Source organism: Plectropomus leopardus, chromosome 11 (assembly GCF_026936395.1).
Source record: "Plectropomus leopardus strain MGB_pleo_1.0 chromosome 11, ASM2693639v1, whole genome shotgun sequence".
NCBI classification, from domain to species: domain Eukaryota; kingdom Metazoa; phylum Chordata; class Actinopteri; order Perciformes; family Serranidae; genus Plectropomus; species Plectropomus leopardus.
Window position 1 is genome coordinate 31765007 of NC_142186.1, and position 18364 is coordinate 31783370.

The 18364-nt window shown below is 37.6% G+C and overlaps 1 protein-coding gene and 1 long non-coding RNA gene across 2 annotated transcripts in view; one reads left to right on the forward strand and one right to left on the reverse strand.

The window, feature by feature from the left end:
- plcl2 (phospholipase C like 2) overlaps positions 1–10333 on the forward strand; it is a 79466-nt gene extending 69133 nt beyond the window's left edge. The window contains exon 7 of the mRNA XM_042489603.2: positions 3805–10333. Within this exon, the coding sequence (XP_042345537.1) occupies positions 3805–4008 (204 nt within the window). The 3' untranslated portion in view covers positions 4009–10333. The remainder of the gene's footprint in view (positions 1–3804) is intronic.
- Positions 1–18364, reverse strand: part of LOC148188313 (uncharacterized) — a 74077-nt gene that overhangs the window by 8686 nt on the left and 47027 nt on the right. The window lies entirely within an intron of this gene.

The following is an 18364-nucleotide window of genomic DNA, read 5'->3' on the forward strand; positions in this document are numbered from 1 at the left end:
GCAAGGCTATAGTAAGGCAAAATGTCAAAAAATGACATGTCCCAAAAACAGCTTTAAACACCTCAAAACAGCATAAAATAGCGTGCATAGACATGCCATCGTAATAAAACTTGCAAAAAATGGCCAAAAACACCACAAATTAGCATGTCGAAAAAATGACCAAAAAAGCCAGGCTATAGTAAGGCAAAATGTCAAAAAATGACATGTCCCAAAAACAGCTTTAAACACCTCAAAACAGCATAAAACAACGTGCTGAGACATGCCAAAGCAATAAAACTTGCAGAAATTGTTAAAAACACCACAAATTAGCATGTCGAAAAAATGACCAAAAAAGCAAGGCTATAGTAAGGCAAAATGTCAAAAAATGACATGTCCCAAAAACAGCTTTAAACACCTCAAAACAGCATAAAATTGCGGGCTGAGAAACGCATATAGCAATAAAACTATAAAAAATGGCCAAAAAACACCACAAATTAGCATGTCGAAAAAATGACCAAAAAAGCAAGGCTATAGTAAGGCAAAATGTCAGAAAATGACATATCATAAAAATAGCTTTAAACACCTCAAAACAGCATAAAATCGCGTGCTGAGAAACGCCATAGCATTAAAACTTGCAAACATGGCCAAAAACACCACATATTAGCATGTCGAAAAAATAACCAAAAAAGCAAGGCTATAGTAAGGCAAAATGTCAAAAAATGACATATCCCAAAAACAGCTGAAAACACCTTAAAACAGCATAAAATAGCGTGCTGAGAAATGCCATCGTAATAAAACTTGCAAAAAATGGCCAAAAACACCACAAATTAGCATGTCGAAAAAATGACCAAAAAGCCAGGCTATAGTAAGGCAAAATGTCAAAAAAATGACATGTCATAAAAACAACTTTAAACACCTCAAAACAGCATAAAACAACGTGCTGAGACATGCCAAAGCAATAAAACTTGCAGAAATTGTTAAAAACACCACAAATTAGCATGTCGAAAAAATGACCAAAAAAGCAAGGCTATAGTAAGGCAAAATGTCAAAAAATGACATGTCCCAAAAACAGCTTTAAACACCTCAAAACAGCATAAAATAGCGTGCATAGACATGCCATAGCAAAAAAACTTGCAAATATAGCCAAAAACACCACAAATTAGCATGTTGAAAAAATGACCAAAAAAGCAAGGCTATAGTAAGGCAAAATGTCAAAAAATGACATATCATAAAAACCTCTGAAAACACCTGAAAACAGCATAAAATAGCGTGCTGAGAAACGCCAGAGCAATAAAACTTGCAAAAATAGCCAAAAACACCACAAATTAGCATGTCGAAAAAATGACCAAAAAAGCAAGGCTATAGTAAGGCAAAATGTCAAAAAATGACATATCATAAAAAAAGCTGAAAACACCTCAAAACAGCATAAAATAGCATGCATAGACATGCCATAGCAAAAAAACTTGCAAATATCGCCAAAAACACCACAAATTAGCATGTCAAAAAAATGACCAAAAAAGCAAGGCTATAGTAAGGCAAAATGTCAGAAAATGACATATCATAAAAATAGCTTTAAACACCTCAAAACAGCATAAAATCGCGTGCTGAGAAACGCCATAGCATTAAAACTTGCAAACATGGCCAAAAACACCACATATTAGCATGTCGAAAAAATAACCAAAAAAGCAAGGCTATAGTAAGGCAAAATGTCAAAAAATGACATATCATAAAAACCTCTGAAAACACCTGAAAACAGCATAAAATAGCGTGCTGAGAAACGCCAGAGCAATAAAACTTGCAAAAATAGCCAAAAACACCACAAATTAGCATGTCGAAAAAATGACCAAAAAAGCAAGGCTATAGTAAGGCAAAATGTCAAAAAATGACATATCCCAAAAACAGCTGAAAACACCTTAAAACAGCATAAAATAGCGTGCTGAGAAATGCCATCGTAATAAAACTTGCAAAAAATGGCCAAAAACACCACAAATTAGCATGTCGAAAAAATGACCAAAAAAGCCAGGCTATAGTAAGGCAAAATGTCAGAAAAATGACATGTCATAAAAACAACTTTAAACACCTCAAAACAGCATAAAACAACGTGCTGAGACATGCCAAAGCAATAAAACTTGCAGAAATTGTTAAAAACACCACAAATTAGCATGTCGAAAAAATGACCAAAAAAGCAAGGCTATAGTAAGGCAAAATGTCAAAAAATGACATGTCCCAAAAACAGCTTTAAACACCTCAAAACAGCATAAAATTGCGGGCTGAGAAACGCCATAGCAATAAAACTCGCAAAAATGGCCAAAAACACCACAAATTAGCATGTCGAAAAAATGACTAAAAAAGCAAGGCTATAGTAAGGCAAAATGTCAGAAAATGACATGTCATAAAAACAGGTGAAAACACCTCAAAACAGCATAAAATAGCGTGCTGAGAAACATCATAGCAATAAAAATTGCAAAAATTGCCAAAAACACCATAATATTGCATGTCGAAAAAATGGCCAAAAACTTTATAATTTAGTATATTGAAAAAATGGCCAAAAACGCCATAGTATAGTATGACGAAAAATGTCAAATTTTGACACGTCTTAAAAATGGCTGGAAACGACATATTATAGTGACCTTACATAGTATACAAGGTGGAAAAAAAGCTCAAAAATGTCGTTATTTAGCATGTTGAAAAAATGGCCGACAATCACGCAAAAATGTCATATTACACAGTATGTAATCCAAAATTGCACAAAAATGTTTCAGGAAAAAAGTCATACTATAGCATGTTGTGTAAAATATGACCAAAAAGTCATATTATAGCGTGATGTTCAAAACACAGTAAAAAAGTCATTGTATAGCATGTAATCCAAAATATGACCAAAATGTCATACTATAGCATGTTGTCTAAAATATGGTAAAAAAAAAAAAAGTAATACATACATACAGTATGTCATTCAAATATGACTGTTTGGTCATATTTCGTGAGAAATACTATACTATGTCTGTATAGTGTGGAATTTCGTACAAAATATAACCAAAAAGTCACATTGTAGTACGTGGTCCAAAATCATAATATAACCAGAAGTCATCATGTAGTACGTCATTTAAAATACTGTAAAAACATCATAGTATAACATCTTGTTCAAAGTAGTATAAAAGTCTTAATAAAAGATGTTGCCCTGAACTGCAGCAAATCCTGGGAAAGTGTGTCGTAGAAAATAGCCTAAAAACTTCAGAACATAGTATGTAATCTAAAATAACTATAAAAAAATTAAAAGTATAGCATATCTTTGAAAGCGTAAGAAATCACATAATAGATTGTCATCTAAAAACAACATATAAAATGTCATACTGAAGTATGATGTCCAAAATACCATAAAAAAATCAAAGTATGCTTTTAAAAACAGCATGAAAAAGTAAGTACAGCATGAAAAACTCATAGTAAAGTATGTTACCAAAAACAACAATTCAATTCATTGGCATGTTGAGAAAAACTCCGAGCATAATATATTGTAAATAAAAGTCATTGCATGCTGAAAAAGATCATAGTACAGTATAATGAAAAAAAGTCATAGAGTAGCATGTCAAAAAAGAAATCAGTGTTGTCAAAATAACGCAGAAAAAGTCATATTAAAATATGTCGAAGAAAGTATGCAATAAAAAAACACTACAAAATGCCATAAAAATGTCAGAAAAATGTAAGTTTCATGTCATACTTCGTGACCCCTTTTATTTACGGGCAGCACAGAGTTTTTGAAAGCAAAAGACATGCAGGTGGCACTTTGAGAAACAACGCTCTAACTCTGACCTATCGCTCCCTCCTCAGGGTCAGGCAGACCTACTGAAGCACGCCCGGAGTGAAGTCCAGGAGAACCTCAAGCAGATCCACTACGCTGCGCTCACCTGTAACCTGAGTAAAGGCGGATCAGCCGGCGGCTCCTCCGGCTCTGAGTCCAAGAGCAGACGCAGCCTCGAGGCCATTCCCGAAAAAGCCGTCGCAGAGGACGAGCTCACCGATGAGGACAACTGAAGACCCACAGTCTGGTGCTCTCTTGGCACCCACATACAGAACTCTGTTCCTGCCTCCTGAGCTCAAAACCCAAAGTTCTTGCTCTCTCCTCGACCACGCTGTGGCATCATCGCTCCGCACACAACAGTGTTTTCCCACATTCCATTATGTACATTCCTATATCCCGAGCACAGCTGTAACCTCTTACACTTCTGCCTTGTAATCATCAATAAAATACCACAACTACTCTAAAACACAAATCCTTCCCAAGTTCAGATCACAGAAAGTTTACACAAGTTTGGGTAACTGTCATTATTTCAAGTCACCAAAAGTTTAGCTGTACTTAACGCTGGAAAAGTATGAAAGATCTTAAATTTTCTACAAATTCAATGCTGCCGGCTATTATGTGCACACATCACATAAATCAGGTGTGCAAACTCATCAGGGGGTGGAAAAACGTGGGAAGGACGGAAAAAGGTGACAAAGGCCTCACTGCTATTGCACATAAAAGCCGCTAACACCCACTAAAGTCTAGCTTTTTAATGCAATGGGAATGCGTACAATCGGCATTCACAACTGGGTCAAATGACTCTGCGGTACACACAGGTTTTTATCGCCTCTGGCTCCAATCTGCATTGATGGGAGCACAACATTAGGGTGAATGCAGTAATTCCAGCTTCTTAATTGGCGAGATATGATGAAACGCCGCCACTAGTTAACCTCTGTCTCCTCCTAAGCATCCAAATACATCTGCACTGAGTCTGAAAGACAGATTGAATAAGTAAGAGATATATTAAGAGAAGAATCCAGGGAAAAGTTTTCAAAGACCTCTGTTCCTGCTGCCGTCTACAGTTCACCTGTTCTCCTGCCTGTCCGTGATGTCACATGGACACACCCACAAAACAACCCACAACCACAAAAGCTGACAGAAAGGCAGACTGGTGCGATGCAGCGCTGTGTTCACTGGCAGTGAGAATGCAGTCTATGGCCTATATTTAGCAGTTTTACCTGTGTAAAAACCTGCATGCATGCGCTAATTTTGGTGGGAAACAGGCGAAAGGTGTAAGAAGGATCTGAAAAATATAAGCCTTTAAATGTGGATTTCAGTCAATTTAAATATGAGAATATACAAAAAACTCAACCAACAACTCAATGTAATCTTACTGATACACAATTAAAGTAAGAATTCCATCAGATCAGGGCACTAAAGCCAGAGAAACAAAGTCTCCACTATAAAAAAAAAAAACTTAACCTTTTTAGACACTTTCAGCCCTTCATTACACTACCTTTGAATAACCACAAATTCAAAAGCACTAATATATCATAATTCCAATATCTGCTGTAAAAACAAACAGTTTATGCTTCTAACAGCTGAGTTTCTTGCCCCAAACTAAATTTTACAAGATAACATATGAACACATAATGAGAATGACCAATACTCATTTTTACAGAACAGAGCTTGAATGCAGCGTAATATAACTCAGTACAACCTCAGTTAGCAGTTAGTTACGGGCATCGGCTGCTTGGAGCTAACGTTAACTTGCTCTCCTCCTCCTGATTTCAACACAGATTATTTGTTCACAATGTAAAAATTAGTAATAATAATCATAATACAGTATTTTTAAAAAAGCATGTAGAAGAAAGTCATAGCAGAGTATGCCATAGGATGGGTGATAACGCCAAACGATGGCCGACAGCATTATCAAAGAGAAATACAGATCAGCTTTTTTGATCACTTTTTAAAAAAAATTAACTACTGAAAACAACGACTGTCGATCAGAGTATCCTTATCTGGGTGTGCTCTTTTTAAAATCATTGCTAGTCCCCGACTCTGGCTGCTTAAAGTAGAGACGGCGCCTTCAAAAACTCATCAGATCTACATGAATCAAACAAATGATTTATTTTGAACTCAAAACCACGATTTTTGCTGAAAAGTTTGCAGCCCTGTAAACACATAACCTTGAAAACATGCGCAAATGTAATTGGGAAAATGATAAAAGGGATATCATATGAAGAAATGCTGATGATCATCATAGTGGCAGACATTAATCCTCACTTCACCTACAGTCCTGATGCATTAGTATGTTCCCCTCCCCGTCACATTTCCTGGGTGAGCTGGGAGCGCTGAGCGAACTACCAGCCACGACGTCTACGACATTGACCTACTGTTCAGAGACAGTGCACTTTTACTCAATGGACTGGGTTGTTACCCGAGGAGACAAAAAAAGAAAAAAAGAAAAGGGCCCTTGGATTGTTGTAAGAGATTTCTTAAAGCACAATTTTTTGGAGTTATGAATGTAACAAGACCGAGGGAGCGAAAGAAAAAGCGGACAAAAACGTAATGAATGAGAGTAAAGAGCTGTTTACAATGCTGAACTTGTCCATGTTCTTGTCTGCCAAAATAGTATAATATACTATGTGTATATATGGAGTTTCCTGTTACCTTTTTTTCTGCAGAGTGCATCATTTTATTATTGTATACTTGGAAATATAAGATTTATTTTATAAAAGATATATGAATATGTCTGTGGAAAAAACGAGAAGTTTTATTTGTCTGTAGATAATGAGGGTTGTCACTAGAAAGGGTGACCTCGGAGTTTTCCCGGCGGAGAGCTCCTACACGGCGAGACAGAAGGACTAACAATAGAATGTATTCATAACGTTTGTGGTGCAAACATCAGCAACGTCTCAACAACCACAACCAGCAACTGCATGAGAAAGAACCACGACTGCGTGTTGGAAACATGCACTCAAAAACAGTTTGGACGTTGACACATTTTCATATTTCAGCATTTCATTCGGGAATATGTCAGCCTTTATTTTTGGGGCACGGTCCTCTCATTTCAGGGTGCTAAAAAAAACATCTCTATGCTCCGAGTCTTCTATTGATGCAAAAAGTCATTCCACAGTCACTTCTGAGAGGTCTACAACCAACAAAAAGGTGCCAGATTTTTAGCTTTTTCCAGTTGTGCTCACAACCAACTCTACTGCTATTTAACCCTTTGAAACCTTGAAACCAAACACAGGCATATTTCTTTATGAAATATAAGAAGAAAGGCAATGAGCAACTTAAGAAGAAATGATCCAGAAATTAGAAAGAAATTAGTTTAAAGGACAAAAAAATGATATGAAAATTAACAAAATATAAAATGACTTTAAAAAAAAAAAAGGAAATGCCCCCCCCCACTTAAACATTATAATAATTTAATGAAATTAGCTTTGAATATATTTTCATGATAATCTGAAATATTGTTCTCTTTTTATCACATTTTGTTTTTCCCTAACCGTGTAAAATTTCTACATTTACTAATTTCTTGCAATTTGTGATTAAAAGTTGATTAAAAACAACACCTCCTAGACTAAGAAAAAAAAAAACTGCAAATTATAATTATTTTAAATTTTAAAATAGTTCTTCAGAAATATTTCCTCAGCTTTTTTTTTAAATACTCTAAATCTACCAATCTTTGCAATTTTTGGGACATTTCATGCCAAGTTTCTTGCCTTTTTTTTCCCATGTTTTTGAAAGAAATCTATGTGCTCAGGGTTCAAAGGTTAAATATCCTGTAAAAGGTGTCTGAATGCAGCACAAAAAAGTGATGCATATTCAGGTTTCAAAGGGTTAAAACACCTCTAATGACAAATCAGCCCTGGCTGGTTTAAAAACTCATCCCCTTGTTTACTTGCAGTCATTCGGTTCAGTTATTTTATGGAGCAGAGTGAGTGAATACGTCTCACAGGAAACCAACGTGACGTGGCTGGATGCGGACTCTGAATGGGAGGTCATGCACAAAAACAAAGCCTATGGTTTCACTTTGATTGTGCAGTTTAATCTTTCAAAATGTTAAAAGGCTGTGTCCCCCTGTCCATCACTCGTGGGCTTTGCTACCTTTCATCCTGCAGTTGTTGCAGATAACCCACTTAAAGTGTCTCGAGGTTTTGTCTGGGGGACCGCGTTTGGGACAGCTCAAGTGGTTCCTGTCCGCCAGACGAATCAAACGAGTCACGACGCTTTCATAACCCTTTGTAAGAATTTAAACTCAGGTCTGTTGAGAAGATGGTTATGAAGGATTCAGCGTAATAAAAGCTTCAGTGACAAAGTAGAATCTGATCCACATTTACCCTGTGATTTCATTGTGCCACACTATTTCTGCTAACTACAAAAACTAGCAAGTAGGAAGTGAGAAAGAAGTTTTTGCCTTTTTATAATGCCTTTTCCAAATATGTTGCTTCAATTGTGCTCTCGCTTGCCTTTCATTTAACAGTCCATATTTGTGTCTTTTATTTCAAATCTCATTCAGTTATGCTTATTGTAAGTTCTACACTGATTGCACTGAAAATGATCAGAGTACAACATTTGCCATCTTTACATTATCTGCACTCAGTGGCCAGTTTATTAGGTACGCCTAGTTAACCAACAGCCCTGCAATAAATGTAACTTTCAGGAAGATTCTCGTGTTTTTCACAAAACTGCTTTGAGATGTTAGTTCAATGTTGTGATCATTTTGTAGGCCGGAGTTTGCTGTTGAGTTGTGTTGCATTACACGGAAAGTTTTAATTTTTCTATGTTTATATGTATGAAAACAGACTAAATATTAGAAACACTCACTGCAGCCTGATTAAATTTAAAGATATCACAAACCACAAACTACCATTAAGCTGATTTAACACGTCTCTGAAATCGTTTTTAAAAATATCAGACATAAAAGTCTTTATTAAGTTGCTATTGGCATTAAAACTGTTACAAGACAACATTATTTCCAGCTTGGTGCCAAACAAACTGGCAACCAAGTGTTTTAAAAAAGAACCAATTTGCCATTTGTGGAGAATTAAAAGCACTTTCTGTAAATTTGCCTAAAGGCCTGTATTTGTGATTTACACAGTATTTACAAATTGACAACTAATGATAATACTACAGGTTTCCTACTGCTTAGGGCAAGTGGGACTGAAGAGCTTTTAAGACTTTTTTAATGAAACTTGGAAAAAAATTAAGACCCATTTTAGAGTAACCAATACTGAAGGAAAAAAAAACATCTCAATTACTTAAGGTTAGGGAATATTTTATTTAAATATTCAAAAAAATATTCGAACATACACATTACTCTTTGGTGGTGTTAATGCAAGAGACATATGGTAAATAATAATATTAATAATAATTATTATTATTGTTATTATTTTAAAGTTACCCAATATGTTAAGCTTTTGCAGGACTTAAGAAGGATAGATATAAGACATTTTAATACCAATTCTGGTCTTATATCTAGAATACTGGATTCAATGGCTTTTAAGATTGTTTAAGGATCCACGGGAACCATGTATTATTGTTAACATATTTTATTGTTATGATTGTTAAATAATTTTTGAAGTGAAAGTGCAAATTCACTGAAGGTTGTACATTAAACCAAGATTTTGTGACTAAAACCAATAAGAGGTGATGCAAACAGGATGTGGTTCATTTTACGCCGATGTTTTTCACACTGAAATCCTTCATGTGGAGAGAGAAATGCTAAATCGCATTTTGCAAGTCATATTTTATGTTAGAAACATTTGAGCAAAATTGTCCTTAGTGTTTGATATTGGTTTTTGTTTTTTTTTTGTTTGTTTTTTAAATTTTTCTTTTTCAAAAATTGGTCTTATGGTCCATGCTGAGTGGCATTAAAATGTCTAAAAAAATGTTATATCTAAGTAGCTTTAATGTGGCAAAACCCTGTGATATGCTTAAAAACCAATGAGATTGTATGTTATAAAGCAGTTACATGTCTTCTAATTTGAACATTTTCCAGCTCTTTAAAGAAACTATAAAGTACATGACAAGTAGCAGATACTCAGTTAAGGCTTATTTATCTTATCAGCCTTCTTAGCAAATCTACACATTAGCCTTAAAAACGATTTTGGCATAAAAATGCCCACAGCTTGCCTTCAATTGACTGTATTTTGGGACATGTGCTCTATATTAGTTTAATTGAAATAATCATCAGCAGCAAGAAATTAATTTACTAAGGAAGTTCCAAACATTGAGTATTTCTCTTGACACGAGAGCATTTGGACTGTTAAATGAAGCCTGAGCATGTTTTTACATGTGAGTCTGCAGCTCTGTTTCTTTTCATTTCCGCCTTCACTGTTCACAATGTTTGGTTTTAAATGCCGTCCACGCCTCCTGCAGATCACACGTCAAGACTAATAAAATGTTGTCTCTGAATTTCAGTGCTGTGCCAGTCGGCGTATTTCTAATTGTTGTCGAGAGGATGAAAAAAAAGATGCATTTCAACTGTTCTCATGTCTTCATCTGTCAAGTCCAAAAAAAAAAAAAAAAGAAAAAAAAAACCCTCGGAATAAACAATGTTGGATAGATGTGTGTCTGATGTGTTTTTGTATTCAACTATTTGTTCTGAAAACAGCATGAATAAGTAATCGCCCTGTTTGAAACAGACTTTGCTCTTCTCGTTCCTAAGCAATAGTTACGGCCGTGAAATCCCATCCTGTGCTCTCTTACTGCTCACTGACTCGCTCCCTCCTCCCTGCGGTAACCCGGTCGATGCTCCACCCAGCACCAGCCCCCTCCAGGCTGCAGCGTGTCAGGCTGACCTTCCTGCTCCGGTCAGCTCTGCTGCTGCTCCCTATTTCCCCACTGCAGCCCGCTCAGAAAAGTAATTCGCATCCGCAGCTTCTCCCTGAATCACTTTATACCCTCTCCTCGTGCTCTGACTGCAGGGTTCGAACGGTTATGAAAAACCTGGAAAAGTCATTCAATCTGTGAATAGCAATTTCCATTCCTGGAAAACTTTTGAAAAACTAAATATAGCCTATTCATTTTGGAAAAGTCATGGAATTTTGTTACCAAGCTGTAAAACAACATGATTTGTTCAACGACCGACGGCAATTTAAAAATTCACAAATACTACAAAAATAATACCAATAATAAAAATAACAAACAGTCCCTAAGTTATGCCTGTTATACATATAAAAAAGCTATTAAATGACAAAGATTTTTTTTATTGTCACATGTACATCGAAATTTGTCCTCTACATTTAACCCCTCCTCTACAGAGCAGTGAGCGGCCGTGTGCAGCACATAGAGACTAACTCCACGTTTTGGCAGCGCGTTGGTCAGGAGCTCTGACAGAACATCTACCTAACAAACAGGTTTTTGATATTAGAACGAAAAAGCACAAATAAGAAGCATCGACGGTCGTTTCAGAGAATGTATGATCTCTAACATTCGCCTCTCAAACCCGGTACACACTGTGATTTTGAGCTGTCCAGGATGAAAGATGACTATTGTAACGGAAACGTGGCGATATCTTTGGTCGTGGCTCTAAAACGGTGGTCCCACGTCTCACAGTGAGAGGCTCAAGAATGTCACTGTCGTGCGATCAAAGACAGCCAGGGATAAAATTCTGACTGTCAGAAATTTGGGAGGACAATGTCAGTGTGTGACTGCTGTTACGACCTCGTCTACTAACCAACGGACACGAATGCAGCATGAAGAGACGCAGCAATGAGCGCTATGCTGCTAAATACTAAATGCTAGTAGTTGCTAACAAATACTTAAGAGGTCTGACGTGCCGAGTCGACAGCGTCCACATTCTCCTCCCCCTCTTCTTCTGACTTTTTCGACACACATAAATGCCACAAAAGCGAGGGCTTGATTTGTGTGTTTACATTTGGCTCTCACTGCTACAGCTCGATGGGCGTACGTCGCAGCCTGAGATTAAGAAGTTGATGTCATCGCACAGTCTGCATACATCAAACTTAATGTTGTACCCGAGTTTTCAAGATCCACGTCACAGAGTGTAGCTGCACTAAATTTAAAAGATTGTAAAAATCTCACAGTCTGCAGGAAAATTCATGGAAAAGTCATGGAAATTACCTTGTAAAAATGAGCATGAACCCTGTTTTCTGAGTCATATATGATATTAAACTTAATATTTTTGTGACCGATGGTCCATGATAAAACCAGGAAGCCATCTTGGACTCTGGGAAATTATAACTGGCATTTTTCACTATTTTAACACAAACTGTTCTCCCACTGAACCTGCTGACAGTGAGTCAGCCTGCAGATAAAGTCTGCCTGAACCTTTTACCTCGGCGAATTGTAGCCTATGCGATCATTTTTTCCATCATTTTGACTGTATACCCCACAAACCCGTCTCACGAGGTCATTTACAGCGCTGTGCTCTTTCACACGGACTCGCTGCTGGGCTTAAATGTCATTTCTCTCGCGGCTGATGAGGCCAAATGTGGGCCACGTTTGTGAGATTACTGCGGCGCGTTGAGTGGAAGGGACGGAGGACGGATCAATAACCCGAGGGAAAAACCGAAGACGGGGAGAAGAAGAAACAAGGTGCCGGAGAGAGAAAGGGATGGAGGTGTTGATGCATTCGGTGACCTTTACTCCATTTGGGACCTCATCTGTGAAAGGTATCTGGAGGCTGTCATGGCGTGTCAACCTCGTCCGGCTGGAATCCTCTGCAGTGACACACGCCGTCCTGCCAGCGGTGGATTTACCACAGGATACAGTGACATCGACCGCGATGATCTAAACAGAAAACATCTTCACTGAGAGCATGTGCTGCGCAGCCTTTTGTTTTACACGTTGTCCAAACATTTCCCGCACAGCTCGTCTGAGTGCCACCGCTCTGCTGTAAACACCAAGACGCTGATTTAAGTTCGGACACGGCGCTCGGGACCAGACCCATCCATCCGTCCATCCATTCATCGTCTCCGCGCCGGTGTTGCTTACTTCTGGGAATGTGTGCTTCTGGCCTCGTCTGCTTTGTGTGACGGCGGCTGATTCATTCCAGACGATGTTTACAGTCCTGCGCCGTGGCTCTTGTATTGTTCTCGAGCCCGACTCGATTTAAGAAGTCGAAGCTTTAAACGGTGATAACTCCGCCTGCTTCTCAGTCAGGAATTTGAGTTTGACTCATTCAGGCGCATGTTTTGACATTAAAAAAGGCCACTATTATAACATTGTCACATTTCAGGTGATGTAGCTGTTGAACAAAAAGCGCTTTTCACTCACAGTTTCCTAAACTAAACCTGCACTTTGCCTTTTCGTTTGCATGAATCAAGTTTTAAGCTACAAAAAAAGACGTGTTGACTTGATGGTGGGCAGAAAGAAAGCTGTGTTTTCATTTTGTTTGAAAGACCTGCAGTACTGACATTATATAATGTTTAATGATTCCCAATGAAAGCCATCTACGGCTTGAAAGATGCAAACAGGAAACCCTCGATTTGAACTCTCCTGTAGCTATTAAAATCCATTTTGCCAAATTAACCGTTCCCAGACAGTAACACTCATCAAAAAAAAGCTCTTTTAAGAGCGCATTAGAGGGCCATTCTGGTCTATTTACATGTTCTTTACACACATTTAGCTAGTTGCGGAGCCGTCTGTTGAGACAACAGAGCAGAAGGAACAGTCCTGTGTATTTATGTTTGCACTGCTTATCAGCCAGTGATACAGCAGGCAGGCTTTTAACTTTTGATAAGAGGAGCGATCATAAAATTGCTTTCAATTTACAGTGGCTATCAGCTGATCGAAAAGAAAGGAAATACAGAGCGTACCAGTCGCATGGACACAGTCCTCAATCATAGACTGCGTATAAAGATGAAAAACGTGTCTCCATTCACTCCTGCTAGGGATGCATGATATTGGATTTTTTGGTGATATCTCGATACGTTACAACCTATTTTGCCGCAAACCAAAATCCATGTATCTCTCTCCTGCAGTCGAATTAACACCATATTTTGAATAGTCTAGTCATGATAGCCCACCAGCAGATGGAGACATAAAATACACTGTTTTGCAGTGTTCAAAACATTTATTTATTGCACCAAATAAGAAAAATACTTCAACTTATGGTTGATGTTTTTAACATGTCCAATTTGTCAATTTAAAAAAATGAATAAAAATGGTTTTTGATGGCAGCAGAAATCAGCATGTCAGTCGTTTCTAATATTTCAAAGAAAAGCGATGGTGATGAGCTCACATTACAACACTATCATTATCATTGCATAGCAGACAGTAGTTTGCTGCTCTATTAATGCTCTAAATGTTCTATAAAGAGCCTTTAAAAACAAAGCGATGTGAAGATTTTAGCAATTACTCATAAAGAAATAAAGATAGATCAGTCGCAGCTTATTTAAGTTTTATTTTGTTACGTACAAATTCATAATCTGAGCTGCACAGACTGTTCTCTTGACTGTTCCCAGATCTGGATTAAAATCAAATAATGATCGAGCTTTTACTGTCAGGGGCCTTCATTTACTCTGTGTGAAGCATTTTGTGTCTCACTTATACAAATAAAGTTTATGCGTGCTGGCCAGTAACTGCACAGCTGGCACGTTCGTAAAACGCTGCCTGCTTTTGTCTGTTAGCTCTGCGTGTGTCTGTGTGTGCGTGCTGAAGGCAGATCCATGTGAAGCGAGCTGAAGCTTTATTTCCCCAGGCTCTCTCTGCTCTGCTCAGCGCACAAGGAGCTAATCAATACTGATGCATGCACTCCTCCAGCTTTGGAAAAACAGCTAGGAGAGTCTGGACTATCTGTCCTTGAAAATAAATAGTTGCTTTCTCAAGTGGCTGTGCAGCAAACATGACTAATACATATATGTATTTTGCACTGAACGTGCGACTGACCGCAGGCAACGTTTAGCATTTTTCAGCAATTGGCTGTGATGTTTAAATTGAGAGCAATTTGGAATAAAAGCAGCAGAAGACTGAGCTTTGATTTCTGCATCAGGAGCCGATATACAGGCCTCTGAAAGTGTAAACCACAGGGAAGGAAGGAAGTGGATGAAATATTCCTTTTACCTCAGAACGACATTTTACCCGAGTGATTTTCTTCTTCTTTTAGTAACAGGGTTCATATGCATTTATACTAATACATTTCCATGACTTTTCCATGACTTTTAGACAAATTCTAAAGACCATACAATCTCTGAAACAACCATCGATTCTCCTCATCTTTTTCACCGCTATATCTATTACTATACACATTTTAAAATATATATTATTTTAAGGACTGATCTTTTTTTGCAAAAAGGGGGAGGCATGTCGAATAATTTCTGAAGCACTGGGGAGGGACTTTTATTCTCGCTGTGATTTATATTTATTTTATTGCCAATTTTTGAAGAAAACATTTCTACCTGCTGGTTTGGGAAGCATGTTTTTTTTATTTTATTTTGGTACCTTCCATCCAAACATGCTATTTGCAAATTCAGTGACTTTTCAGGTTTTTCATGACCATATGAACCCTGAGAAAAACAGTAAATCATTGGTTGGAAGCTGAAATAAGTTATTTATCAAGAAAGAAAAATGAGACTTACAGAAACACGAGTAAAATGTCAAAAAAAAGCGCCTGGAATAGTTTCAAATTTTGCTAGGAAAACCTCCAAAAAGTCCAGTATCAGATACAACAAAGGAAAACTGGTATGTCACAAATCTACAACCAGCTGGAAACTGTAGCAGTAACTGCTTAGCTGCCTTGCTCAGTAGGCCTTTTCTTTCTTTCCACTATTGTGGCTGATGTTACAGCAACCTGCATGATAACAAAGTGGCTAATTGTCACATTATTTTAATTGCATCGACTGAAAACTGATGTTTCAAAAAAGTCAAGACTTTTATCCTTGTCTCTCAATATCTCGCCGTCACAACTTTGACTAATCGCAGATATTTCTGACTGAAGCTTCAATACCCAAAAACTTATATTCAGGACAGCCCTAATTTTCTGTCGGCCAAATAATCGATCAAAGTTTGAAACTTTGGGCTTTAAACCCAAATACAACATTACAAAGATCAAAAGCACAACATTAAAATATTGCAGCTACAGGCTTAGTTGGTGATGTTGCCAATTCTTTCCACTGCCAAACTGAACTGTACAAAAAAAAATCATAATGAGAACGTTATAGGGTTGTATTTGTCCAATGATGCATTTGTTTAATGATTCATTTATGTAGCTAAGATAAAAGTGCTCATTAAAATAATGAAATTGATTGTTTAACAAATGTTTCAAGCAACATTGCCACATGTTTGCTGCTTTTTGGCCTCTGGGAATTTGACAACTTGTATACAACTGTGAACTGATTTATTTTTTTTATTTTTTCATTCAGGACTGTTGGCTGAACAAAATAAGTGTTTAATGATGTCACCTAATGCTCTGGGAAGCTCTGATTGGCATTTGACATTTTATTGGCAACGTAATTAATCAAAAACTAATTTAGAGATTAATTAATCATGGAAATAATTCTTAGGTTCATTCAAGCATTAATGTCACAGCTGTCACACAGTAAAGTGGATCAATGTATAAGGGTTATAGTTTATAAACTAAAGAATAAGACCCCAAAACACAAGGTTTCACGGAGTAAAGAGGCAGACGCATGTATTTGTGATTTGGATGTGATGACCTGTGAAGTAAAGAGAAGACGTTTGATTTGACAAACTTGAAAATCAAAGACGACCTCAAATCCATAACAGCTAAAACTGAAACACTGAAAACGGCTGTCCGTGTTTGAGTGAACACTGCTTAAAGTGAGGCTACTTCTGAAGGGGCATTTAAATAATCAATAACCTTTATTAACCCCTACTGACAACCAGAGACACTAGATCAATAGATTCTTCTGACCTGAGTCTCTGCAGCAGCCTTTCGTGGTCAACAGCCGACCGATGACTGTCGACAAATGACTACTCATGGTAACAGGGACCAGAGTTAGGCTTAGGGACGTCAACGAAACTGTCAGTTAGTTAACAGTCGAGAATATTTATGACCAAGAGACCAGAGAGAGACGAAAAACAAAACGGATCTCCTGACAGTAAAAAAACAAACATCTATTGTTCCATGTTATGCTATTTTTTGTATTTTGTATACGTCATCTGATAACGCAACGTGTTCATCCGCATGGCCGAGGGAGCGTCTACACAATGCACGGCACCACAACAACACTTCCTGCCTGAGACAAGCCGAGCCGCATCCTTCAAAATAAAGCGCCATGGGTTCCGCTTTGATATATTAAATTATAACAATACTTTATTCAACTTTGCTTTAACAGTACTTTATTCAACTTTATACTTTACTTTAGTTAATATTACAAGAGTATTTTATTAAACTTTATTATAACAGTGGATTACATAACTTTATTTTATGGCAATGACTACTGTATTTGTAAGTGCAGTTCATTTAATCATTTTGTATTTCAGTAGTTTACAGTAGTTTAGAGGATATTTGAAAATATCAAGATATATATTGTGTATCACGATATCGTCTAAAAATATTGTGATAGTATTTTAAAGCCATACTGCCAAGCCCTAGTCGCCATGAGAAGATTTTAGCATGCATACTTATACCATCATATGCCAAAGACATTTCAGTTAAGTATGAAACACTGTAATGTTATTACTGACCAAGACCAACAGGAACTGAACAGAAATACCAGTGGAAATTATATTTCTAATAGTATTTTTAAGAATGGAAATGATAATACAGCTTTGTCATGTAGCTACAAATATGCAAACATGTTAATCATGGGCAAAACCAAAAAAAAATCCAAATTTCTATAGGACATCACACCAGCCAAGTTACCGGAAAATCTCTGCATACTTTTACACCTGTACCTTCAGCTCAAGAATCGCTTCGCCTCGAGGCATCCAGGCCCGGCGAACATCAACAAAACGCTCTGTGGCAGTTACCATTTCCACCTCCCTTCGTATCTTTTCGTAGTGAATATTTCATGCTCTGCTAGTCACTAAACTGCCTGTCCCAGAGCGCCGTATTTCCCCTTTGTGGGAAGCAAGTGGTTGCTCTTCAGAAGCACTTAGTGCCTTTGCCGCAGATTGAGCACTGCCATGATCATGACCGAGTCATGAGCTCCACTGTGCAGTTAACGGAGAGACTGAGGAGGCATTTACAAGCGGTGTTCAGAGGAGCTTCACTAAATGCAGAGGTAGCGCTCAGCTCAAGGCTGAAACACAGGCCTTTTCTTTCAGAGAAAACGAGTAATGTCCTGGAAATTGGGCAGCCAATAACACCGTAACCCTCGACTGGAAGGATGAGATACTGTTTGGCACGCTTACCCCAAGAGGCGCCTAATGGAAGGAAAATTTATCTCACCAATAGCCATCAGAGCACTTTATTTTACAAGTCGGCTTGTTAAACCGTGAAGTGTTTAATAAGGCGACTTGTCCTCAAGCAAAGAGGGTTTTATTTCACGTCAAAGGGACAGTGAACAGCTTCAGTCGGACCAACCAACGTTCCAGGTTGTAAACACCAAATTGGCAGATGGTTTCACATTTGTCTGCCAGCGTTTTATGGCTTTGATTCTATTTGGTGATGGCCATGATCTTTAGATAGAGGTTCATAGTTTAACTGAGATCTCGTGATTTGGG